Raw genomic sequence first — 26,082 nt, forward strand, 5'->3', positions numbered from 1 at the left:
GCCGTGGCGGGCGCCGCGGCGGCGGCGGGAACGCGAAGGGGCGGCGCGAGGACCCGCCCGGAGCGCCCGGCCGCCCGGTGCTGAGCGGAAGCGAAAGCGGCGCCGGGCGGACCCCCGCGGCCCTCCGCCCCTCGCGCGGCCGGCGGGAGCCACGCCACGGCCTCTCCGGAGCAGGTAAGCCAGCGCCGCGCCGCGGGCCGGAATGGTCATTGTCCCGCGGATGCCGCCGCCGCCGCCCGGGACGCTGGCGTGGCCGCGCTGTCAGCCGCGGAGGGCCGGCCGAGCCGGGCGCGAAGCTCCGCGCCGCCGGCACCGAAGGCGGGACGCGCCGGCTAGCCCGGCCGAGCGTGCGGATGGGAGGCGGTGCTGCGGGGCCCGTCGCGGCCTGCGGACCGCGAGCCCGGCGGCGCCTTCCCGGCGGGAGCGAGCCAGGAAGAGGCCCCGCGCCCGAAGGCCGCCGCCGCGCTCCGCCGAGGCCCCGCGACTGGCGGGCCCGAGGCCTGCCCCGCCGGGCCGGTGGCCATCTTCGCGGCTGGCTCTTCCCGACCGCCGCTGTCTTCTGGCTGGGCGAGGAACCCGCCGCCGTCGCTTCGCCGCGAAGACGGCGCTCTGGCTGCGCCGCCTCCCTTCGCCCGGCCTGGGCACCGGCGGGGCCTGTGGCGGAGGCCGGGGCGCCCTCGACGCGAGCCGGGGGACCGCGCTTTGCGGCCGGAGTGGGCTGCCGTCCCGTCGGCGGGGCGGCGGGCCGTGCAGGGGAGAAGGCGCGGGCGGGCCTGGGGAGGGCAGCGTTTCTTCAGCGGCTTCTGGCCCGAAGCCCCGCTCGGTCCAAACGGCCTCTGGGGCTGCCCTTCGGGAAGCAGGGTCGCCAGGCAGCTGGCTCCCGGGCTGAGCCCGCTCCCGGCTCGGCTCGGCGAGTTCCTGTTGGCCTTCCACTGATGAGTGGGGGGGATCCCCTCGTGGTTTTGCCAAAATTGGGTTTCCTTTGCGGGAGCACCTGCCGTGTGGCCTCGGGAGGTCTGGCCCCATTTCCATGTGGTTGCCCCCATTCTGGGATGGCCCGTCTCTCATTTCCTTGCTCCCTTGGCACGAAGGAGCTGGCCGCGCACGTTTTCTTCAAGGGCCAAATGGTAGAGAGCCCGAACGCCCTGCGCCTCCCATTGCTGGAAAGCCTGCTCTGGCACCTCTCCTGGGCGCCCCTCCCAGCCCCTCTGGCACTACCAGCCTGCCTGCTCTGCTCAGTGGCTGCCGTCCCAATGATCACACTGACGTTCTGGACCTGTTTCTTGAGGTAGCAGTTTAGGCTGCAGGGGGGCCCCTCCATGTGCCAGATAGCTTGCCCCCCCCATTGTAAATACAGGTTGTGGGGGTGAGGGTTGGCTGTGGATCGTGTCTGCATGTTGGTTAGGAGGGATGGCTTCCTCAACTTGGAGCCCTTCAGAGGTGCGGGATACCCAGCCTACCTGCTCCTTATGGGGATGGAAGTTTGGGGGGTGCAGATTAGGCCCTTAATTTTTGCACTGACAGAGAAGTTGGTCTGAGGGGGCCTTTGGGTTACTTAACAGAGGCTCCTTTCTAGGCTCATCTGAGGCTCCTCTCCTTTCCCACTGCTTCTTCAGGAGGCTCTCAGAACCCCCAACCCCATTTGGCCCAGGCTGGATCTCTGGAGCACCCCATTCCCAGCAGTCTTGCTTTTGGGTGATGCGGGGGGGGGGGGAAGGATGCTCTTTAGGACATCCCTTTGCACTCATCAGACCTGCAGAGAGAGCTGAGGCTGGTTTGGCTGGCGAGGGAGCTGGCTTAGGCAGAGGAGCTTTACCTGCCACATTGCCTTACCACACCACACACTCTGACAGAAAGAGCAGAGCTAGGAGGAATAGGTCAGTAAGCAGCATGAAAGTGGTCTGTGCCCAGTCTGCCTGGAATGGCCCCGAGTGACCTCCCCCAGTTGGAGGAAGGGAGCCCCCTGGAGGCCTGGCTCTCCTGCCTCAGGGAGTCCCTCCTGGGTGATGAAATCACAGAGGAGGAAGAATATGTGACTTGGAACTGCCCCCTCCCCTTATAAGAAAACTGCTGAGTAGCTGCTTTCCAAGGGGGCTTGGCTGCCAGAAGCAACCGGGTGGAATTTCCTCTGCCTCAGGCCAGCTCATCTCAGGCCGGCCAGTGTGTCTGTGACGATGGGCCAGACTAGGAGGGGGGAGTGGAGACTGGAGCCAAGAGTCCCCCCCCCCCCTTAGGCCTGGTTCCTATTTTCTCATTCAGGCTGGGCTGTTTTACATTAAGCGACCTCTCCCCCTCCAGGATTCCCCATGCAGCTGCTAATGAGCTGAGCCTGCCTCCTCTCCCCCCCCCAGTTTTTGGCTGTGCTTTGGAACATTTTATAGCCTTTTCTGGAGGGAGGAAACACCAGGAAGGGCTTTTGTGAGGGGGGTCCCATTAGAAGGGGAGAGGCTGAGACCAAAGTTACAGCAGAGAGCTGCCTGCCTAGGCAGAAGCCCGGGCCCAGGAAAGGCCAGGGGCATCCCAGAGAGCTGAGGCTGGGGTCTAGCAAAGGAACCATTGTGGGCAGGTGGCAGAGAGTGGCTGAAGAGCGTATGTGGTAGCTTTACCGAGGAGCCTTGACCCAGGCCAGGCACAGTTCATGCTGGGTTGGAGGCTGCCTGCTGGAGATGCTAAGAGCGGAGAAGAGTGAGCAGGGAGACGGGCTCAGGGCATCGGGCAGTTTTATAAGATCTTTCATGTTTTTGCTGGAATCTATTTCCTGCTATATACATGTGTGCATTTTGTGGCTGCTTTTTGCATCCACCACTTCTCACCATAGCCCTTGCATGGCTTGGTATCCGTGACAGATGCCTAGGACTCTCGTGGCATTCCCCTGCACGCCACTCAGAGCAGTGCCCTTCCTTGGTTGGGTTTGCTGAACTTTGGCTGCAGGAGGGCCAAGCACCCTCTTGTCCGGGCAGGCTGGCTGCTGGGTTTCTTGAGATAGACAGCAGACCTGATGCGCAACACAGGCTCCTGGCTGGGTCCTGGAAGGGCAGTCTCAGAAAGTAGTGGCGCTCTTCTCTGCTAGCTGGTCTGCTTGGTTGACTTTGCTCACCCTCGCTCTATTCGAAGGACCCTGGAGAAGAGAGTCTTGTGCTGCGCTCCCTCGTCCTCCGGCTGATCTGCACTCAGCCTCTCTTCGTGGGATTCACTGTCTGGGGTGGGGCGTGTAAGGGTCTCCTATTTCCCCTCCATTCTGAGAGCGCCCCTGTGGGCAGCTGGCCCTGCTGTCTTGATGCACCATTTAGTGCAGCTCCCTTTATGGCTTCAGTTTGTCAGAATTCCCTGTTTTCAATGCATTTTTGCTAGACTAAACGAAAGCCTGAAAATTTGAAGCAGCCTCTTCTCCCCGTGACTACAGAAGTCGTGTTGGAAAGGTTCCCCCCCAGCCCCTAAAGCATGTATCGCCCCCACTTTTTGCCTTTCTGCACAAGGATGCGTTTTCTTTTGCCTCTGCAACAGGAAGAGGAAAGGGATGGGAAGCTGTGGGGGGGAGCACTAACCCTCCCCAAAAGGCAAATTCTTTCTTGTCACTGAAGTTGATTCACCAAGTGGCATCCTCAGCCTGATTGGGACAAAAGTCTTGAGGTTTGTAGCCCAGTGTCTTCGTGTGAATCAGGAGCTGCTCTCCTTCCCTGCCTTTCCCGTGTCTGGTTATTTAAGACCCAATTTATTTATCCTTTCCCTTGTTATGGGAGGTCTCCATCGTTTCCTCATTATGCCTCAGGTCTTGCATATATTTGTCCTGCTGGCTACTCATTTGTAATGCAGTCCTACGAAGTTGAAGAAAATGGAGGGCACCAGCACACCCTGCCATTCTCCTGACAATTTCTCCATCCCTCCCTGGCACCCACATTGTGCACCTGCTGGGCTCCCCTTCTCTTACAAAACCAGCTCCTTGCAGGGGAGAGAGATGCCTTTTTGTGGCAAGTGCCAGAGCCAACCGCTGCATGTGGAGAGGGTCACCTTGGCATGGCTGCGCTGCAGGAGGCTGAGTAGTTGGCATTAGGGCCTTACAAAGCTCTTAACAGAATTAGAGTTGGAAGGGACCTTGAAGGTCTTCTGGTCCAACCCCTGTTCAAGCGAGAGACTCTACGCCATTTCAGACAAATGTCTGTCCAGTCCCTTCTTAACAGCCTCCAGTGATGGAACACCCACAACTTCTGAAGGCAAGCTGTTCCATTGGTTTGCTGTTCTCACTGTTAGGACGTCTCTCCTTAGTTCTAGGTTGCTTCTCTCAATTAGTTTCCATCCGTTGCTTCTTCTCCTGCCTTCAGGGGTTTTGGAGAATAGCTTGACCCACCTCTTCCTTGTGGCAGCCCCACAAATACTGGAAGACTGCTATCATGTCACCCCTAGTCCTTCTTTTCACTAAACTAGACATACCCAATTCCTGCAACCGTTCTTTATATGTTTTAGCCTCCAGCCGCGTAATTATCTTTGTTGCTCTGCTCTGCACTCTTTCCAGAGTCTCAACATTTTTTTTATATTCTGGAGACCAAAACTGGATGTGGTATTCCAGGTATAGTCTTTCCAATGCCTTATAAATCGCTACTAACACTTCATGTGGTCTTGATTCTATCCCTCAGTAATGCAGCCTAGGATTGCATTGGCTTTTTTGGCAGCTGCAACACACTGTTGGCTCACACCTCCTGCCTGAGCAAAGGGTTGGACTAGAAGACCTCAAGGGTGCCTTCCAATTCTATTATTGTTATTGTTATATTTAAATGATTGTCCACTAGGACTCCAAGATTCTTCTTGCCCCTCTGCTTTGAGTCAAGTTTTACCTAATCTGTACCTGTACATTTGGTATTTCTTGCCTAAGCGTAAAACCTTACTTTTCTCCATACTGAATTTTATTTTGTTAGATAGGGCCAACTGTTCAAGTCTGTCGAGATACATCTGGATCTTGAGTCTACCTGTGTTGACAATTCCGTCTGCAAATTTGATCCCTTTCTATCCTCTCACCTAAATCATTTATGAAGATATTGAAGAGTACTGGGCCTAAAACAGTTTCCCTCCTCCATACTTTCCTCCATGTAGACATAGTTCCATTAAGGACTGCACATTGAGTGCAGTTTGCCAGTCGTTACAAATGCATCTGGTGGTGATGCTATTTAACCCACATTTTTCTAGCTTACCAAGAAGTAGGTTGTGGTCTATTTTTGTCAAATGCCTTACTGAAATCCAAAAACTTAAGTCCAAAAACTTAAATCATTTTGACAAAGAATGAAATAAGATTTGTTTGGCATGATGTGCTTTTGATAAACCCATGTTGGCTTCTGGTTATAACTTTGCTTGCTTCTAGATGTTCCCAGATATATTGCTTGATTATCTTTTCCAGGATCTTCCCAGGTATTGATGTCAGGCTGATTGGTTTGTAGTTTCTTGGATCTGTTTTTTTCCCCTTTTTTGAAGATGGGAACCATATCAGCTCTTTTCTAATCCTCTGGTGCTCCAGTATCTTTGAAAGATGTGGTTCAGGGGTTCTGAGATCAGGTCTGCCAGCTTCTTCATAAACCTGGGATGTAATTCATCAGGTCCTGGTGATTTGAACTCATCTAGAATGGATAGGTGTCTCTTACCATTTTCTTGCCTATTTCAATTTGAATTGCTAGCCTGTCTTTTATGGTTCTATCTTTGGCAAGTTCGACTGTTTCTTCTTTTTGTGTGAAAACAGATGCAAAGAAAAATTTAAGCAGCTCTGCTTTCTCCCTGTTGCCCGTCACTTCCTCGCCATCTTCTCTCATTAATGGACTGATTGTTTCTTTGATTTTTTTCTTGTTTTTTTATATATTGAAATAAACTTTTTATTATTATTTTTGACATTTGTTGCAAATCTGACTTCATGCTGAACCTTAGCCTTCCTGACCTCATCTTTGCAAATTCTGCCTTAGTTATGTGTCCCTCTTTCCATTTTTTATACTGATCCTTTTTATCTTTCAGTTTATCAGAGAGTTCTTTGTGCATCCAAGCTGATTTCTTCTTGGATCTCTTATTTTTCTTTTTCAGTGGTATTGGGGTGGACTGGGCTTTTATAATCATATTTTTTCAGAGTTTCCCAGCTTCTTGAGTAGTTTTCCCTTTTAAGATTTCATCCATAGAATCCTTCCCAAGCTCTAAGTTTGTTGAAATCAGCTCTTTTGGTTTCATTATGTTGTATTGCTTTATATTGTCTGCATCATCTTGAATTCTGATATGACTACTGTGGTGTGTTTCCTACATATATTTGTTAACTGATTAGCAAAAAGTTCCATCTATTTCTTCTGCATGGTTGGATGGCCTGTAGTATATACCTATAGCAATGTTGTTCTTATTTCCCCCTTTTATATTACCCACATACATTCTAGGTTGCTTTTGGTTTTATGCATTTCTGTAGAGATGTAGTGATCTCTTGCTCGTTGCTGTATGGTAGGGGTGTCAAACTGCCGGCCTGCAGGCCAGTTTCATCATACTGAAGCTGTGCCCCCCCCCATTGCCGGCAATGCAAAAAGAGTCACGATATGTCACGACACATCACGTGACATGGCGAGTTTGACACCCTTGCTGCGTGGGCTCAGAGCTGCTGGTCACTTGATGGCAGCCCAAATGACTTGAAGTGGAGCCATGGCTGGAATAGATTCCTACTGTTGGTGCAATTGGAGGGGAGTGGAAGGAGCAGAAGGGATTATTCAGATCTATCCTTGGACAGTCTCTGAACATGTGGAGAATGCTAGTTGGGCAGGCCCTGGAGGGGGATAGGAGTGTTCATGCCTTGCTGCCCATACCCGATGTTCCCATTGCTGGGCCTGCCCTGGGCCAGCCAACAGGGGATATGGGCCATTTGCTCCAGTTGGCCTCTTTCCAGGAATGCTGTGGAGAAGTGGTGACCTTGACTTGAGCACAAACTCAGGCCAGCACACGGGGGCAGGCCTCAGCCCTCCAGGCTCCAGCCTGCAAGGGACATCTGGCCATTGCTCCTAGGTGTGCTTCCCCACGGTCACATGCTCACCACCATTATCCGGGTGGTGGGCTCTGCACCACATGAGGTGGAGTGGCATGCCCTGAGCAGCTGGTGCCCCAAGTGCAGGCATTTCCCCTTCAGGAAAGGACCCACCTGGGCAATCAACTTCCTTCTTGGCCCCGCTGCATGGGCCTTTCTTTGCTGCCCACTCAGGTCTCCTGGCCCCAGGCAGCAGGGTGCTTTGCCCTCCCTCAGAGGTCAGATCTGGGTCTGTCTGCTGGCTGGGCTCTGAGGAGCCTGTTGGGCCAGGCAGTTTGGATCATGGCCACAGCACAAAGAGCTCCCCAGAGCTGGGAATGGCGGCCTTCTCAAGGAGAAGCCATGCCACGTCTTGACATTCCAGGTGGGGGAGGTCAGAATAGGGCTGGGGGTGGTGCCATCCTGTGCAGGATCTTTCCCTCCCCGTGCCCGCAGGCGTTCTGGGTGAGCTGGGCATGGCAACAGACCCAGCCGGCTGAGTCAGGGAGCTGGCTGGCTCCCAGAAATCAGAGTGTGGTTTCTCCCTTTCCCTCCAGCCTGGATTTTTTTTTCTGCCTTCACTAAGCGACAGTTTTGTGTATGCACAACAAAGGCCTGCTTGCCTTGGCTCCTCTGGGACTGGACCAGGCATGAGTCAATTGGATTCCAGAAGGGCAGACCAGTGGGGCAGGAGTGTGCAAGGGGATTTTGTTTTCCATCAGTGCTAGCTGGCAGGAGACTCCAGGCACAGGGCCTTGTAGCCCCAGGGCCTCCTGCTTCCAGCCCAGTAGGCAAAACTTGGAGAGAGGCTAGTTTTCAAAGTTTGAGAGGCTTCTTAAGGCCAGGGTCAAAGGGGCAGTAGCAAATCTATTGTTTTTCAAGGTGCTACTAGCCCATTAATACGGTGCAGTGGGAGCCACTGTGATCCTCTCAGCGGAGCACAGTTTCAGCCCCCCAGAAGAAGATTGGCTGCCTGTGGTCCTTCCTGGAGAGCTGAATTGGAGTTTTGTGACTTGGCAAGTTGTGAGGAGGGGTAGGGATTGTGTCTTTAGAGCAGAACCTGGCCCTGGAAACCTTCCGATAGTCTTCCGCCAGCAGATTTTCCTTGTGGGAAAAGCTCTGATCAGAAAATGGCAAGTCTGCTTGGGCAAGGATGGGACTGTTGAGCCGAGGGGTGGGTTGCTGGCAGAGGCTAGACCAAACAAACCATGGCATCGGGCTGGGGCGAATCGGATCCTGGCACCAAGGAATTCCAGACGCCTCTGCAGCTTTGCTTCGAGGAAACTGCATGAGGAATCAGAGATCCTTTCTTAACAAGATTTGCTTCATTCTCAAAACTTGCAGAATGTTCTGGGTCTGTTCCCACTTCAGACAGCGAAGAATGTGATCTTTGTATGAGCCAAGGCTTGGGAACTTTACTAAAGACAGTTTCTCTTCATACTTCGACCTACTTAGCACATTGCTGTGGGTTGCAGTGACCTCGAGTGACGCTGATTTGGAGACAGGCATGGCCTTGCCTGAGCTGAGCAGGCAGAGGCAGATTGCTCCAAATTGTCCCCTCCCCAGTTGAAAACTCGCTTGCTAGGACTGCCCACCCCTCAGAAACATGGGGGAGCCAGTCTGCCTCTGCCTTGCTTCCTCAGGTCTCCCAAGACCTTCTGGATCAGCTCAACATACCATCCCTGGATCAGGCTAGGAAGAGGGGAGCAGTTGTTAGGTGGAATCCAGTGGACTGGCCCACGCGTTAGAGGAAGGCGGCCTGCCAGCTGTGGCAGAGGACTATCGCTGGTGCCTTAGAGAGATTCCCTGCTCCTGCTCCTGGCCCCTCCTGCTTCTGAGCCACATCCCTCCCGCCTTGCCAATGAGCTCTGGGGCTCCCTCTGCCCTGGTGTCCCAACCGCTCCTCGAATTGTGAGGAGTACCTAGCCTGGAGATCATGGGGGGAGGCAGAAGAAGAAAGCTGGTGGTTTTACAGCTCTGCACAGGGAAGTGCTTGGAGGGGCAGAAAAGCACTATAGAAGTTCTGGAGTAATTCTGGATAAAGTGATGGGGAGAAGCACCCTTCTCTGCAGGGTGCTCAGAAATGCCTGCAGGAGGGAGTGTCCTTTTGCCGGTCAGTGGCTTCAGTTTGACCCAAGGGGCTCTGAATGACCGCTGCACTAGTCTTTTTGCAGTAGAAGTCACCTTGTCCCACCTTGGAATCCTGTTTGCTGCTCTTGGCCCATCAGGGACCTTCCGGCAAGTAGCTCAGTATATAGCTGTGGGGTGGCTAGGAGACCCACAGTGAAGGTGGGGCATGGATTGGTGGGCAGGCAAGTCATGGATGGATCTCATGCTGGGCTAAAGCCAATGACTAGCCCAGAGAGGGCTGGTTTACAGTGACCACCCTCAAACCTAGCATGGGCCTGAGGGCTTTCAGCTGCATGTCTGCATACGTCGGCATGTGTAATTTCTTTTCTAATTTTACTCCCTAAAACGTCAGAACAAGCAAGCAGTTTTAGTCACCCTTTTCCTGGCTGATGACAATATCTACATTCCTGAGTTTTGTAATCATAAAGGAAGCCACGGTTCTCAGTGACACTCACGCAGCAAAGATGATGCGGCCGGCCAAGCCAGATTGGCCTGTACAGGGACTGTCCCTAGAGAAGACTGCTTTGCCTCTTCCCTGCTGGACGACAGCTCCTGCTTCCTGCCCCGTTGCCCTTCTCCAGAGTCCTGGCTGCTCTCCTCCAGGCAGAAGCCTCCTCTCCGCACCCCCCAGCCCAGAGGAACCCTTGAAACAATCTTCCGGTCTTGGGGATAAAAATGGCTATATCTCAACTCGTGGCACAGTGTAGTTTTTTTCTTCTTCTTCAATCTCTTGTGGAACCCCAGACAAGAAATGCTGCTGCAAAAAGTAGGCACAAAAGTTGAAGTTCAGAGAGCCCGAAGCAGGACACGCACCTTGCTTGGAAAGGAGGCTGTGCCACCAGTGCCCTGGCAGGGCCTTCCCTAAAGAAGATGCTTGTGTTTCCGGCTACTCTACATCCTTGGCTGTCTCTTGAAGAATTAATTGGATTCCCTCGGCACAGAATTTGGGGCACTGGGCGGCTGCTGGCCTGGGGGTCTTGTGGTGGTCTTCAGTATCATGTTGGAAGGCCAGGTTGACTGTGAATGTGCAGGCTCCCTGTGCAGTCAGAGGCAGGACACAAAAGTTGATGCCCTTGGAAGCAGAAGGCCGGGGGTCTGAATCTTGTTGCTGGTGGAAGGCATGGCCTTGACACAATGGCCATTTTCTACTCCACATCCCCACCTCCTGGCTTGGCTCCAGGTATTGGAGGCGCTTTACTTTAGCCCAGCAGAAGGGATGGGTGTGACATCCAAGAGAATGTCCAGAGACCCCAAAACACTGCCCTGAACTCAGTCTGGATTTGGGGGAAGGCACGTCGGTTTCTCTGGCTGCAGAGAGCTCTTTCCTAACTGCAGAGAGACCCACTGCCTCCCACCATCACTGTCTTGCTGGTTGGCTAGCCCTGTGTGTGAGGCTTATGACTGTCCAGTGGAAGGAGGGGCTAGTATTCCCTCCAGCATTGGTGGCGGAGGGTGGGATTCCCTCCCCTCCCCTTAAGTGAAGCGACAGAGGGCCGGCAAGACCCTGGGACAGGTCTGTGTCTGGGAGAGTATACAGCCCGCAGCAGTCTCTGAAAGCATGGCTTGTGGCCTGTGAGCCAAGCCGGGCCTGTGGTTGACCCAAGGAGTCATTCCAAGTCCTGAGCAGGAATCCCGCTGCCATTCCCAGCCTTGCCTCCCCTCATGGGCTGAGCGGCTGGGAATACAGCCGCAAAAGGTTTGGGCACATGAGGCCCTTGCAAAGCATCCTTTCCATCTCTGAAGGAAGGCTGTGGCCGGGCTCTGTCTTCTCCTCAGAGGGACTTTGCTCTTCTCTAGAGCCCTCCTGAGATGCTTCCTTTGATACCTTCTGCTTAAACTTCCCTAACATTAATCTAGGGGGTCCCATATCTTTATCTTTATTAGACTTATATACCGCCCTTTTCCCGTAGGACTCAGGGCGGTTCACAAGGTTTTTAAAATAATACAATTACAAAAATTAAGAACAGTTAAAATAATTACATTTAGACCTTGAATAAATATAAAATCCCAATTAAAATCCAATTAAAACCCCAATTAATACTCTCAGTCCAGACCAGAAAGCTCAAAGAGCCAAGTCTTCAGGTCCCGGTGGAATGAGGGAAGGTCAGGGGCAATCCTGAGCTCCACGGGCAGCTGGTTCCAAAGGGCCGGCGCACCCACAGAGAAGGCCCTCCCCCTGGGTGTTATCCGCCAGCAATCTTTTACCGGCGGTACCCTGAGAAGACCCTCCCTGTGGGAGCGCACAGGACGAAGGGAGCTTGATGCCGGCAGCAGGTGTTCCCTCAGATATCCCGGACCCAAGCCATTTAGGGCTTTATAGGTCATCACCAGCACCTTGAATCTCACCCGGAGGGCAACCGGTAGCCAATGCAGCTCGTGGAGTATCGGGAAACCCCCATCACAACCCGCGCGGCTGCATTCTGCACCAGCTGAAGCCTCTGAGTGGTCCTCAAGGGCAGCCCCATGTAGAGAGCGTTGCAGTAGTCTAACCGGGAGGTCACGAGTGCATGAGTGACTGTGCGCAGGGCATCTCGGTCCAGGTAGGGCCACAACTGGCGCACCAGGCGAACCTGGGCAAAAGGCCCCCCTGGTCACGGCTCCTATATGGTCTTCAAAACTGAGCCGTGAATCCAGGAGGACGCCCAGGTTGCGAGCCCTATCGATGGGGGTAACACCTCACCCCCCATCATTAAAGGTGGAATGAACTGGTTAGTCCGAGATGCCGGTATATACATCCACTCAGTCTTGGCGGGATTGAGACGAAGCCTGTTTCTCCCCATCCAGACCCGGACAGCCTCCAGGCAACGGGACGTCACGGCGAGGGCATCACTGGGTTGCTTCGGGGTGGAGAAAAAAAGTTGGGTATCATCAGCGTACTGATGATACCCCACCCCAAAACCATGAATGATCTCGCCCAGCAGCTTCATATAGATGTTGAACAGGAGGGGAGAGAGAACCGACCCCTGAGGAACTCCACAAACGAGAGGCCTCGGGGCGGACCTCTGCCCTCCCGTCAACACCGGCTGCGAGCGGCCCAGGAGATAGGAGGAGAACCACTGCAAAACAGTGCCTCCCACTCCCAACCCCCTGAGACGCCGCAGTAGGATACCATGGTCGATGGTATCAAAAGCCGCTGAGAGATCTAATAGGACTAGGACAGAGGAGCAACCCCTGTCCCGAGCCCGCCAGAGATCATTCACCAGCGCGACCAATGCCGTCTCCGTGCTGTACCCGGGCCTGAAACCCGATTGGTGCGGGTCCAGATAATCAGTTTCCTCCAGGAACAGAGGAAGCTGATGCGCCACCACACACTCAACAACCTTCGCCAAAAAGCGAAGGTTGGAGACCGGACGATAGGTGTTTAAAATCGCTGGGTCCAGGGCAGGCTTCTTGAGAAGGGGCCTCACCACCGCCTCCTTCAAAGCGGTGGGGAAGACACCCTCACTCAAAGAGGCAGATATTACTACCTGGAACCAGCTCTGTGTCTCCTCCTGAGCCGCATAAATCAGCCAGGAGGGACACGGGTCCAATAAACAGGTGGTGGAACTCAGCCTCCCCATAATCCTGTCCACATCATCAGGGGAAACAGGATCGAACTCAGTCCAGATAACATGTTCAAGACCGTTTGATTCCTCCACATCAGACTCTGCCCAGTTAGAGTCCAAACCGGCCCGGATCTGAGCGATTTTGTCCATCAGATGATGACTAAACTCCTTGGCCCGCCCCTGCAAGGGCTCCTCCCTCACCTCCTGATTAAGGAGGGAGCGAGTCACCCTAAACAGGGCGGCTGGGCGATTATCTGCAGACACGATGAGGGCAGCAAAGTAATTAGCCCTCGCCGTCCTCATCGCCGCAAGATAAGACCTTATAAAGGTTCTTAGCTGCAATCGGTCAGATTCGGAACAGCTGGACCTCCAACCACTCTCTAGTCCCCGTCTCCGATGCTTCATCTCCCAGAGCTCCTCAGAAAACCATGGAGCCCACCGGGATCTGCGCCAGGTCAGGGGTCGCAAGGGTACAACACGATTGAGTGCCTCAGTGGCCGCCCTTTCCCAGGCACCCACCAAGGCATCAACTGGGCTGTGAGTGAGGGCTATAAAGATGAAGGCTTTCTCCAGATTGGGATTTCACTAGGGGAATTGCCTCATCCCTGGAAAATAAATATACTTAATTTTTCCCTGTGCTTCTTGGCACAAGGTCTTGCAAGGAGCATCCATTGTAAGCAAGAAGGCCCAGAAAAGTGTTCTAAGCTCAGTGAAACATCCCTCTCTGTAAAGTCTGCTGTGTCTCCCTCCTGCCCCATAATCACCCTCTCTTTCCTTGCCAGAGTCCCCAACTACCAACCTGACCCCTAGGGATTCCTGTTCACTTGACCTTTGTAATCCAGCTTCTGGTTCTCTCAGGGACCCACAGTTGAGGGGCATTAAGGGTAGCCTTTGACAGATTTATTCTTCATCCTTGGTAGCCTTTCCCATGTTTCGTGAAAATTTGAGCAACTGTGTGGGATGACGGTGTGGGGTGAAGGAGAGCTTATCAGGGAGTGAGCAAGCCTTGAGCCCAATGGGGCTTCAAAACTCCTCAGAGGGATCCCGTCTCAGGTGGGACTTGTCATTTGAGGGACTTTTGGCAGAGTCTGATCGCACCAGAGCAGAGGCGGCAATGGGGACGCTCCCTTGGAAGGTTTTTGGGCCTGGAGAGCCGAGCTGCCTCTGAGCTTCCCTGAGAAGGCTCCTGGCTACAGGTTCTTCAGGGACAGGGAAATGGAAGGTGCACAGGGCCCCCTGTGGCTTGGAGGGGCAGCCGCTCCTCTTCCAGAGCCAAAACCAAAGGCACCTGCAGCAAGCAGGGCAGCAGTCCAGAATCCCCCTCCTGCTCCAAGGCCTTTCCCACCATTGTGGCCGGGAGGGGCGTGGGGGGGGGGACTGCTGTCCAGTAGCAAGCTTGGAGGGTGCTGGTTGAGGAAGAGTGCGGATCCTTGGCCTTTGCCATTGGCGTCTGGAGACATCTTGATCCTGAGGCTGTGTCTGCCCCCGCTGTCTCTTCTGCAGGTGACTTGAACTCCCCTCTCCCACTCCAGCAGGCTCTCACTGGGCAGCCTGGAAATAAATCTCTTCTGGTATGGGTGGAGGAATATAAATATCCCTGGAGTGATGTGATCTTTCCAGCTGCTATTAATAGGTCCCCAGAGGCTTAGCCAGCCCACATGATGGCTGATACTTAAAGAGACAGGGTGTCACAAAGGACACCCTAAGTGCTGGAGCACCCGCTAGCCAGAGACAAGAGTAGGCCAAGGGGTGGGCTAGGACCCCTCCCCACCTTGAGAGGAACCTTAAGAGGAGCGTGAAATTGGTGCTCCAGGCAGGGCAGGAAGGGATCCAGAGCCACTCAGGCCTTGAGAGCAACATCTTCTCAAAGCTGTGTGGAAAGGGGCCCTTCCCCCCCTCCATTGCTGTAGCAGGGAGTGGGGGGCTTCTTCCTCCCCTGTCCTGAAACTCCCCATTCAGCTGTCCCTTTGGATACTCTTGGCCTCTTTCAAATCACCTATTGCTCACCCTTTTTCCAAAATCCTACAACACGGGTCTTCAAACTTAGCCCTTTCATGACTTGTGGACTTCAACTCCCAGAATTCCTCAGCCAGGCACGCTGGGCTGAGGAATTCTGGGAGTTGAAGTCCACAAGTCATGAAAGGGCCAAGTTTGAAGACCCTGTCCTACAAGGTGCACTCTAGCCCATTAGCCACTTTTCTGCAGATTGTCAATTGTTACAGTACAATATATGTTTTGAATTTTACACAGAAATGTGCGTAGGCTTCTCCAGCGTATTATATATTTGTATGAAAGGATGGTGACATGAACTGTTAATTCCAGTCCTTTCCAATGATTCCCAAGGTAGAATTTGCATGTTTTTTAGCAACTGGACAACAGGGGTGTGTTTTCATTAAATTGCTATAAAAAGTTCCTTTCCTCATCCGCCCCGGCCAGGGATACCTATTTAGGATTTGTTTTGCATTCTTTGTTTTTTAGTGTTCACTCCAGCAGTTTGGAGAGGAGCTTCTGAAGTTCTTCAATGCTTCTTTATTGTCTTAACCATGCAAAACTAGTTTGGATTGTAAGCAAGTTTGGTCATTTTAGTGCTCAGCCCGCTTATGAAGATATTGGTTCCAGCACAAACCCTTAGAACTTTTCATGTTCATCTGCTGGAAGAATTGTTGATTGTTTCTCCTCTGTGTTTTCTCTTATCCCAACTCATAATGAAGTTACTGTTTATCCCAGGACAGCTGAAATACTTTTTTAAAGCCTTGACAGACTTGCCTCTGTCTAAAAATCCGTGGATCTTGGAAAAATTAATAAGACTTACTTCTGCAGAAGCTATGCTGATTCTTCAATATGTCTGAACATCTTTAAACTTGCCTCCCCCCACTCACAGTTTTCCCCGTAATTGGAGGAATCTGTGTTGCTTGGCCACTTTTGGATGAGAAGACCTGGAATGGCACCTTCTGGAGTGGATCCCTCGGAGGGCTTGGCTGACAGGCCCTCGGGGCTGCCTCCTCAGGCAGTACCAGGCATCCCTTTCCTTAGCTCTGCCAGAGAGGGGGGCCACATTGCAAACTCGCAGGGGCAGCAGGGGAGATTCTTGGGCTCCACGGTTGAGGGCTTGTGGGGAGTGAGGATGCAAAGTTTTCTGGAGGTCTTGGGGACACCCTGGCACAAGATGGGTGTCCTTAGCAGGAGGTGTGGCATCTGCCGTGGGTCCGGAGTACCTCAGGGATCACCTGCTGCCGGCGTCGACTTCCCTCCGCCCTGTGCGTTCCCACAGAGAGGGCCTCCTCAGGGTGCCACCGGTCAGAGAATGTTGTCTGGTGGCCCCCAGGGGCAGGGCCTTCTCTGTGGGCGCCCCGGACTTATGGAATCAGTTGCTGGTTGAGCTCCAGACGGCGCCTGACCTTCGCTCCTTCTGACGCGATCTGAAGACCTTTTTATTTGAACAAGCCGGCCTGGCCTGATGGGGGATGTGTTGGGGTTTTTTATTGTGGTTTTACATTATTATTTATTGTTTTAGCTCGGGCCCTGTATTTAATTCTCTTTTAATTTTTGTATTTTGTATTTTATATGTGCCCTGTTCACCGCCCTGAGTCCTTCGGGAGAAGGGCGGTATACAAATATAATAAACTTAAACTCTTCTTGCCCCTCTGATGATTGCTTTTGTCTTCTGTCCCTCTTCCCCCTCCCCACCCAGGAGGCGTTTGGCTTGACAGGAAGTGGCAGTGGACCCAGAGACACGGCGCTTCCTCCAGTGTCGCTGACAGAAACTTTAGCCAGTCAAATGCACTCTGACAGTAAACTGGCCAATCATGGAAAGACAGGTAATAGCAGTGCACACCCTGAGTCCCAACCCCACCATGTGAGACCCCCTCCCACCAGCCACCTGGGCACTAAAGGTGTGGGTGGGGCAGGGAGCCAGGGCAGCAAAGTCAGCCAGCCCACCGCAGGCCCTCTGGCACTGAAAGCCAGCCAGGCTCCTGTTTCTGTCTTTGGGGCCTTGAAGGGCAAAGTCAGGCGGGAGCGCAGTGTCTCCGTGGATTCGGGAGAGCGGCGGGAAGCGACTGCCACCCCACTGGACAAGGAGCTGAAAGGTGAGGGTGCGGGGCCAGCAGGGGGTGCAACAATGGCTCCACTAGTTCCATGGGTGGGACAGGGTGGGCTGGCATCTCATCTGCTGTCCTTTGGACCGAGGAGGGCTCAGCGCAGCCTTTTGCTTGGTAGGCGAGACAGCCCCTCGGAGCAAGAGGCGCTGCGTGCTGGAGAGGAAGCAGCCCTACAGCGGGGACGAGTGGTGCTCTGGTCCGGAGAGCGAGGATGATGACAAGTCCCTGGGCAGTAGCCACAGTGAGTGCCCACGGGCTCAGGCATGAGACCCCCCCCCTCTTTGGAGCAGCCACCTCTCTGCTGCCCAACCTCTGGCAGCCCCTCTCAGGGTGAGACAGCCACGCTGTGGCAAAGCGTGGCTGCTGGAAGCGCCTCCTGCTGCTTCTCACTGCCCTTGCAGGTGCTGGCTTGTCAGCTGGTGCTTTCCAAGGAAACCAGCAGGACGAGAAAGTATCCATCATTGCTGGCGGGCTACTGGGGATGGGCTATCAGGCTTTTCCGGGGGGGGGGCAAGACTTGGGAAGGCAGGGGGTCCGCCCTCCCAAGCTGGAGAGGTGGCTTGTTAGGTGGTTGCATCATTGTGGGTGACTAGGGGAGGTGCTCTGGTCTGCCACCTGCTGGGCACTTCAGGGAAGGCAGCAAGCTTCGTGGGGCGCTGGGCGCCTCTGGGGTGACTTCTCTAGTGCTGCCCCTGCATGCATACCTCAAGCCGAACTCTCAGCTCTTCCCCAGCCAATCGGGTGCCACAGCCTGCCTCCGTTGTCCCTCGCAGATTGTCACATAGCCGAGTCGGCCATGAGCGCAGGTGCGCAGCTGGGCCCAGGACCCAACCCTTTGCCGGCCCTGAGTGAAAGCAACACGCCTGGTGCCCCTCACAGTGCAGCCCCCAGCCTGCGGTCAGATGCCGGAGGAAAGCAGGGCCTGCAGCTGGTCTACGTCTTCACCACACAACTGGCCAACACGTAAGCCATGGCGCTTCTGCCCCTGACCAGAGCTTGGGCCAGTCTTCGCCTCTGCCAGCCCCAAACCAGGGGGAGGTTTTTCCTGCAGGGAGGCTGGGTTTCCCCACAGCTGGATCCCCTGATGGCTCTTTGGGTATCTGCAGGGCTGCAGCAGCTGTCCTTCAGGGCCAGGCAGACTCCATTCTTGGCTACCATCAGCAACATGTGCCCCGGGCAAAGTTGGACCAGGTAAGGCCAGAGCTGGGGAGAGGCAGCCGATTGTGCTGCTGGGAAGGCCAGACTGCACGAGTGGGAGACCTGTTGCCGGAGCAGGGGTGGTTGGCAGTCCGCTGTGGGTCACAGACTCCCACTCCCCGCAATTGCCCTCTTTCTCCTTTTGCAGCCTGCCCCTCTCCCGAAGATGCCAGGTGCTGTTGAGCCCCTGCCGCTCCACCTGTCTCCTGCCAATACCCCCCTGCCCCCAAGCAGCCAGCCCCAGGGACAGCAGCCTGGGCCCCCCACCCTGGGGCTCGGCCAAGGACCACTCTCTTCCAGCACTGCCCTTCCGCCAGAGGGTGCCCCGGAGGAAGCTTGCCAGGACCTGACGCCCAACTCGGTGGGAAACGGCAGCAACAGCAGCAGCTCCGTGGCCCCTGGCAGCACCCACCCCAGCACACCCACTACGCTCAGCTCCCTGCAGGCCAGTACTGCAGAGGGATTGCTGGGGGAAGGGGCCAACACAGCCCCCTCCGCAGCGGGGAACGGGCCCCGCAACCCCCTCAACACCGAAGGCCTCTCCAAGGAGCAGCTGGAGCACCGGGAACGGTCTCTGCAGACTCTGCGGGACATCGAGCGCCTGCTTTTGCGTGGCAGTGAGGCTGAGCCCTTCCTCAAGGGTGGGCCAGGCACTGGGGAAGGGACCGTCCTGCCCCCCCAAGCTGCAGCTCCGCAGCCTCCCCAGGCTGCCCTCCCTGGAACAGGAGTGAAGAAGTATGAGGAGCCGCTGCAGTCCATGATCTCACAGACGCAGAGCCTGGGGGGCCCAGGCCCTGAGCAAGAGGGGCCGTTGCCCCCGGGGGTGGACCTGGGCCAGCCGATGAATGTGGTGCTGCAGCGCCTCGGCCAGGACAGCTTGACCCCCGAGCAGGTGGCCTGGCGCAAGCTGCAGGAGGAGTACTATGAGGAGAAGCGCCGCAAGGAGGAGCAAACCAGCTTGCATGCGGGGCGGCCACTGCAGGAGGTGATGCTGAGCCAGCCCCTGGGAGGCGTGATGCTTCGGGGACCCCCGCCACCCTACCACAGCCGGCCCGGGGAACAATGGCTGCTGCGGGGGACACCGCTGGACGTTCAGGAGCAGCTGCGGCCCACCTTTCCCGGGCCCCGTGGCTTCCCAGGTGCCCACGTCCAGAGGGGCTTTGCCACGATGCCAAGCCTGCCCCTGGAGTCCCTTGGCTCGGTTGGAGGCGGGTCCCGCCCCTTGCAGCCCGGCCTACCATGGGGCGAGGATCTGCCCCTCAGGGGTCCAGGACACTTCACGCCCGGGGGCCTCTCGTACCCCCCAGGGCAAGGCGAGGCCGAGCGCTTCCTGCCGTCCCGGGCCCGCGAGGAACTGCTACGGCACCCCCTGCTGGAGAAGCGGCCGGGTTCTCTGGGGCTGGAGATGGAGCGCATTTTGCCCACCCACCGGCAGGTAGAGCCTGCCATATTTGCCGGGGAAGGCCTGGGCCTAGAGTTTGGGGGGGGACGGGCCCTGATGAGCCCCCCACCCCCATTGCAGGAGGTGGAGGCGAGTGCCCTGGCCGCCCCCACCAATCTAAACATGAACGTGAACATGAACATGAACCTGAGCGTGCAGATGACGCCGCAGCAGCAGCACCAGCACATGCTGCTGAGCCAGAAGGCCCGTGGGCCGGAGCTGATGCCCCCTGAGGAAATGGCCCGAGGGCGCGCCCCCAATGGCACCGGGCCCATGATGGGGGGCCCGCCGAAGATGCTGATGGGCTCGCCCTTCCCAGGCCAGGGACCGCCCCCACCGCAGCAGCAGCAGAGCTTCTCAGCTGTGCAGGGCCCCTACGCGCCTGTGCCACCAGAGATGGGCAGCACACCTGATATGTTTGGTCCGGAGCAGGGCAGCATTGCCAGCACTCCACGGCTCAGCCACGTTCCCCTGCCACCCAGCACCAGTGCCTCGGCCACGAACGTGCATGCAGCCCCTGTTCGGGGCTTGGGCCGCCGCCCCTCGGACCTAACCCTCAACATGGGGCAGATGAACTCGCCCAGTGTGGGCCGCCTCAAGTCTCCCACCCTCAGCCAAGCCCATTCCCCCCTGGGCACGTCCCCTTCGGCCAACCTCAAGTCACCGCAGACGCCTTCTGCCCTGGTCAGCATGCCAACTGCCGCTGCCAGCAGTGCCCCCCTCAAGTCCCCCCAGGTGCTGGGTTCCGTGCTCAACGTCCGCTCTCCAACTAGTTCGCCCAGCCATCTCAAATCGCCCTCCATGGCCGTTTCTTCCCCAGGATGGGCACCCTCCCCCAAAGCCAGTCTCGCCAGCCCAGGCAAGCCAGCCCTTGGAATAGGCAACTCCGCCCCCTTGGGCCACCTTGAGCAAGGTAAGGGTAGGGGTCTTTCCGGGGGCTGAGGGGGCTGAGCAGTTCTGGAAAATGAGAATTTCTGGTTTTCAGGCAGTGGCTTCTATTAGCTTTCTCTGAAGAAAGAGGAGGGGTCTTGACAGACCATGTTGTAAACGGGTCCCCATTCCTTTCCTCTTGCTAAGCCCCCTTGCAGGAGGGACAGCCAGGCACCTGGTGTCGGATCAACCTCTGAGCTGTCGTTAATCCGTGCTCCCACTTTTATTGCAAGAGACTAGGATCACGCCTGTCCTCTGAGAAATGCCAGCGCAGCTCAACTCATTTTGCGTTTTCTGGTTTTGATGAAAGCACTAAAGAGGTTGCAAGGCCCCATTTTACACTGAAACCCGGCCTGTTCTCCGGAGCAGCGCCCTTTCAATCAAGGGCCCCTTGCTTCCGCGTGGCTTGTGGGAGGCCCCAGAATAAAATGTGGACAGGGACAAAACTGCCAGCATTTTCTCTTGGTTTCAGTTGAATGAAATACATCCAATATGGTGATTGCAAGGCTCTATTCCCCTCAAAGAGGGCCCGTTCCTTTGTGGTTCATAGAGGTCGCCCTCTTGCTTAAGGCTGCTTATTGTTTGCAATCAGCCTGCAGCCTAGTTACAAAGAGCACACGCACTCCTGTGCTCATTATGGTGGGGGGAACGATGTAACCCTATTTTCCTTTTAGGTCTGAAAAGTCAAAAGCAACCCACCCCTTCCCTAAAGTAATCCAGCAGATCCAATTGTGAGATTAACACACTGTACTGAGAGAAGCCTGTGAGCACCCCAAGGGCTCCTATGGACCACCCACGAGGATGGCTGCTTAGACCCCTCAAACGTGTGTGGCATCTTCTCAGCACCAGTTTGCGGAGTGAGAAGGGAAGAGAGCAGCTGCCCTCCTGGCCAGGCCAGCGGGCTTCCTGGATGCCTTTGGCTGGCTGGCGCAATTTACACCACGTCAGCTCTTTCCCGGCTCAGCTCCGTGGGTTGCCCGACTGCTTTGGCTTGGCCTGAAGATGATTTTGCTTCTCTCTTGCAGGTGCTGTGCCCTCTGGGTCTCGGAGCAGCTCCTCTGCCCCGCCTGGCAACACCTCTGGGCCCCTGAACCCCAACCTGCCTTTTCCTTCCTCTCCAGATCCACCCCCATCCCAGAACCCTTTGTCCCTCATGATGTCCCAGATGTCCAAATACGCCATGCCCAGCTCCACGCCACTCTACCACAACGCCATCAAGACCATCGCCACCTCAGATGACGAACTGCTCCCGGACCGGCCCCTGCTGCCGCCTGGGGCTATGTCTGGTAAGGGGGGCTAGGGGAGCACTCAGAAGGCCGGCTGTGGGCACCTGCACCACCCACGGAGCAAGGACTTCCCCCTGCTGCCTTTCTGCCCCATTCCCAGGGTCCCAGTGGGCCTCTCGGCTCCAGATGGGCCCAGCTGTAGGAGCGAGCTTCCCATCTCCGATGCAGGCGCTCCAGCTAGGAACTTGTCTTTGCCTTCCCAATGGGGTTTGTTGCAGTTTCCCTTTGTTCCTGGGACAGACTCTGGTCTAGGGAAGTGAGCAAGAGGAACAGGACCCTTCCTTTCTCCCCAAAGCCCACAGCAACGGGTAGCAGTCAGCATGAGCTTCAGAGGCCAGACCTTCCAGGCAGCTGGGCCTCTGCCTACCCCCGGAGCCTGGAGGGAGGTAGCCTTGAAGAAGGAATGCAGGAACTGTTCAGAAAAAGGAGGGGAGGGAAGAACAGATAAGCCAGCCGTGCCTCTTTGGCACAAGGAGCCTCAGCTTGGACCCCGTAACAGTGTAGTTGAGTTGGGGCGTGCTTGGGGTGTCTTCTGCCCCAGGGCTTAGCGCCTTTCTTCTTCCCTTGCAGGCATGGGCGGAAACCAGCCCAACCCAATGCATGTGAACGCTGTGGGGCCGGGCCCCGTGCCAAGCCCCATGGGCCTCAGCCTCCCTGGACAGCAGCTGCTCTCCCAGGAAGTGGCAGCCCCCCCGATGTCTTCGTCCAGCCCCCTGGGGACCGGCCTCCCCTTGCACAGCGGCACTCCTGTGCAGAACCCGATGATGCCCCCTGGCCCCCCAGACTCCCTGGGCCAGCCCTGCGGCCCTTCTGGCCAGCTGGTGTTCCCGCCACGTCTGCAGCCGCCCCCTGCCAATGGGGGTGGCATTCCGGTGGTCCCAGGAGGGGCGGCCGGACCCGGGTTGCAGCCACCGCCTGCCCCACAGCAACAACACTACCCACCTGGCTTGGGAGTCCTTCCGGAGGAGCTGCCCCCCCAGCAAGTGCCCCCCCAGCAGCGCCTGGCCGGGCGACTGCCAGAGCCCTTCCCACCAGGGCTGCCCGTTGTGGCCTCCGTGCTGAGCGATCCGGAGCTGAGCGACGTGATCCGCCCCACCCCGACAGGCATCCCCGAGTTCGACCTTTCCCGCATCATCCCTTCGGAGAAGCCCAGCAGCACGCTGCAGTACTTCCCCAAGGGGGAGGGCCAGGGGGCCAAGGTCCTCCCCCCCTCCAACCTGCACCTGGCGAACTTGCAGAACATGATGGCGGAACCGGGCCCGGCCCGGCCCGGCCCGCAAGTGATACCACGCGGAATGGCCTTGTGCCACCCTGGACAGATGCCCATGTTGGGCAGGACAGGCCTGCCCCCCCAGCAGGGCCTGGTGGGCAACAGCCTGCCCCAAGGGCTGGTGCTGCCTCAGCAGAGCCTCCTGGCCCAGCAGAACTTCCTACTCATGCAGGCCAAGCAGCGCAGCATGTCCGTCTCCGGAGAGATGTATGGGCAACCGGCGGGGCACCTGATCTCCCCCCAGGGCTCGCTTATGGGCCCCCCGTCCCAGCAGAATCTCATGGTCTCCATGCGTCAGCGCAGCGTCTCCCTGGACGGCCAGATGAGCTACGGCCCCGGAGCTGGCAGCATGGCCAACCTGCCCTTCTAAGGAATGTCCTGGCAGGGATACTTTGCTCCTGAAAGCCATCGGAGGGGTGGGAGAGATAGGGAAGTGCCCATAGGTCTGGGGGAGCAACCACTGGCCCAGCCTTCTTGGGGTTGGAGAAGACAAGTGGAAAAGGTGGAAGCCCTCAACCAGTTGCCCTGGTGCCCGCGGCTGCCTGCCTCTTCCCCCTGCTGCAGAGCGGGGTCCATGCGCAGGCTGCCCACAGGGCTGGACGTTCTAGGCTGGTGCTGGGACAGGGCCTGAGGTTGCAGCCCTGCTCCCCCCCCCACCTTCCAGCTCTCCTTACAGGATGTTGGCCACGAAAAAACACCACGGGACTGGATTGGCCCTTTCTCCCATGCTGTGGATGGATCATGGCCAGCACAGGAAACGAGGGGGGCTTCCGGACTGCTGGGCGCTGTCCCCTCAACGGTTTTATTTGTTTGCTTGTGGTCCCACTGGGGGCCAGTCTGGGTGAGTCCACCCCAGCCCTTCCCTTTGCTTCCGTGCCACTTGCACTTTCTGCCCTGCCCCTTGCTGGAGAATAGCCATCGGACGGCTCCTCGGCCCAATTCCACTTCCTGGGCTTGCCGTGGAATAACACACAAGGGTGGGGGAGAGGAGGAGGTTTGAGGATCCAAGGTTGAAATAGTCTACCATCAAAAGGAAGGTGTTTTTTTTTAATTCCATTTATATCCCGCCCTTCTCCGAAGACTCAGGGCGGCTTACAAGCTTAGCAGTAGCCTTCATTCTATGTATATGCCTGCTTATTAGGGCTTTCACACCTCCCCCAAGCAGCATTATTACAAAGTCAGCTTAACTGCCCCCAACAATCTGGGTCCTCATTTTACCTACCTCGGAAGGATGGAAGGCTGAGTCAACCTTGAGCCTGGTGGCTCAAAAGCCCGCAATGAACTGAGAGAGGGTAAAAGCAAGCGGTTGCCTCCGAGCGACGCCAGAGACCCAGTGAGGCTGAGAGAGAGATGGTAGTGAAGCTCAGAAGGGAGAGGGTCGAGAAGCTACGAAAAGTAGTGCTGTGGAGTTCGGATAACAGAAATTGAAGCAAGGGGGAAAGGGTCTCTTGGGGCGTTTATCCCAGTGAAGGCCTGGCCAAGAGTCTCTCCACAACAGTAACCCACCCCACCCTCGCTGCAGAAGGTGCTTCCAGTGATCCACTGTCACGCTCATCTCCCCATCCCACCCTGCCTCCCAGCTCTGCCGTGTGCTGTGAATGTGGTCCTGTCTTGTGTCTCCCGCCTCCCTTCCTGCTTCCCTCCCCAGTTTGAGTCACCTCTGCTGAGCCCCCCCCCCGCTTCCTCTGCCATCAGTCGGGATGAGGCCAAGGGAGGAGGGCCGTCTGGGTGACCCACAGCCCCTGAGGCTGACCAGAAGGGGGGCACTGGATGCTCCATGCCATCCCCTGCCAGCCATGCATTTTGTACCAGTCTATAAATAAAAATATATAAATAAATATAAATATAAATATATAAATACAATATGTGAAGACATCTTACTGGTTTTTATTTTGAAATGATTTCTAGGCTTGTTTTGGGGTATCTGTGCTGCCTGTAACGTATTGATTGACCTGTTTTATAGGTGCCTTTTTATTAAAAAAAATCAAAACTTCTGTCAGGAGCCTTCTGTGGTGTCTTATCTTTACTGGTGCAGGGACTAGCACTGGACAACTGGGCGGAACCCTTGCCACCCCCCCAAGATTGGAGAAGGGCTTCCCATCACGACGGGGGGGGGGGAATCTTCCCCCAGATTGCTTAAGGCACCCCATCCTCTTTTAAGTAGTTCTGAACAGTGAAATGTTTTCTTGTTTCAGTTGGTAGTGGGTTGCTTTGTATGTCAACATTTTAGGCTTTTAACAGTTCATGATAGAGGAGAATGTTTGTAACTCGGGGTTGAAATGAGGTGTTCTTGGTGCTGTCTGAGCTGGGTGGTTCCTTGCAGACGTTTCATTACCCAAACTAGGTGAACTCATCTGAGCTAACAGCCCAACCAAGTCCATTCCCAGCACCACTGGGAATATAAACAGAGAGCAAACCCCACTCTCTTCTAGCACTAATGAAGTTACCTAATTTGGGTAATGAAACGTCTGCAAGGAAACAACCCAGAGAGCACCAAAGACCCCTCAAGTTCAACATGGCAGAAGCTTCTCAGAGGGAAAGAAGATTCTCTGGCACTCCTTGGAGAGGGGCTCCCGAGTGCCGGTGGCCCTGAAAAGCCACCTGATGCCCCCAAGCCCTGTCCCCCTCATAACCCTAAGTGAGGACTGGGGGGAGGGCTGTACCAGCTGCAAGCTGAGCAAAATGCCTCTGCTTCCTCCGCTGGGGCTTCTGCTTACCAGAAGGGAAAGTCCCGCTCTGCCCTCGAGTGGGAAGTTGTGCTCTGCTGCCCTTCTGGCTGGGGGTTATTTGGTGGGAAGGGGTTCCTTTCCCGCCCTGTGACACAAGGCAGAATTCCAGAGCAGCCATTCTTGGTCCTGTTGTGCTCATAGTCCCACGTGGGGATGGAGGGATGGCCCGGAGGCAGCTGGGTCATCTGCAAGCAGAGTGAAGGGCCTTTCCCGGCTGGTGGTCCAAACCTATAGTGCTTTTAGTCGGAAGAGGCCAGGAAGTGGACCCAACAGCCCCTCCCCCGGCACACCTTTCCCAAAGGGGCGGGGCAGGTGGGGGATCCCAGTCTGCCATTTGGGCATGACCTCCAGGCCTGCCAGGGAGTTCATGGCAACCCTGGACCTGACTCAAGTTATCCCTAGTCCAACTCACAACTGGAGGCCCCCACCAGCCCTGTGTTGCTCTCAGGAC

At 56.0% G+C, this 26,082-nt stretch overlaps 1 protein-coding gene across 6 annotated transcripts; it reads left to right on the forward strand.

The window, feature by feature from the left end:
* BCL9L (BCL9 like) lies at window positions 1-24,896 on the forward strand. 6 transcript variants are annotated; one of them, XR_014493132.1, is made up of 9 exons: window positions 1-174; window positions 16,370-16,766; window positions 16,897-17,019; window positions 17,552-17,741; window positions 17,885-17,969; window positions 18,124-20,329; window positions 21,468-21,632; window positions 22,203-23,939; window positions 24,174-24,896. XR_014493132.1 is itself a non-coding variant. In XM_083368268.1 (8 exons), exons 2-8 carry the CDS (start codon window positions 16,457-16,459, stop codon window positions 23,270-23,272), a joined length of 4,149 nt encoding a protein of 1,382 aa, XP_083224394.1. In that variant the 5' UTR covers window positions 1-174; window positions 16,370-16,456; the 3' UTR covers window positions 23,273-24,896. The 6 variants fall into 6 exon arrangements, 5 of the variants coding, with proteins under 5 accessions (XP_083224394.1, XP_083224398.1, XP_083224396.1 ...); XM_083368268.1 differs by having other exon boundaries at window positions 22,203-24,896; XM_083368272.1 differs by having other exon boundaries at window positions 16,370-16,496; window positions 22,203-24,896.
* Window positions 24,897-26,082: the final 1,186 nt, after the last annotated feature.

Source organism: Vipera ursinii (genome assembly GCF_947247035.1).
Source record: "Vipera ursinii genome assembly, chromosome: 8".
NCBI lineage: Eukaryota > Metazoa > Chordata > Lepidosauria > Squamata > Viperidae > Vipera > Vipera ursinii.

What these genes read in the sequence shown, in the direction of transcription:
- BCL9L (XM_083368268.1), top strand. Translation starts at nt 16,457, where the DNA reads ATGCACTCTGACAGTAAACTGGCCAATCATGGAAAGACAGGTAATAGC. An exon ending in CTTGGGCCACCTTGAGCAAG is followed by an intron (nt 20,330 to 21,467) that starts GTAAGGGTAGGG and finishes CTTCCTCTCCAG; the next exon opens with ATCCACCCCCATCCCAGAAC. An exon ending in GCCGCCTGGGGCTATGTCTG is followed by an intron (nt 21,633 to 22,202) that starts GTAAGGGGGGCT and finishes CTTCCCTTGCAG; the next exon opens with GCATGGGCGGAAACCAGCCC.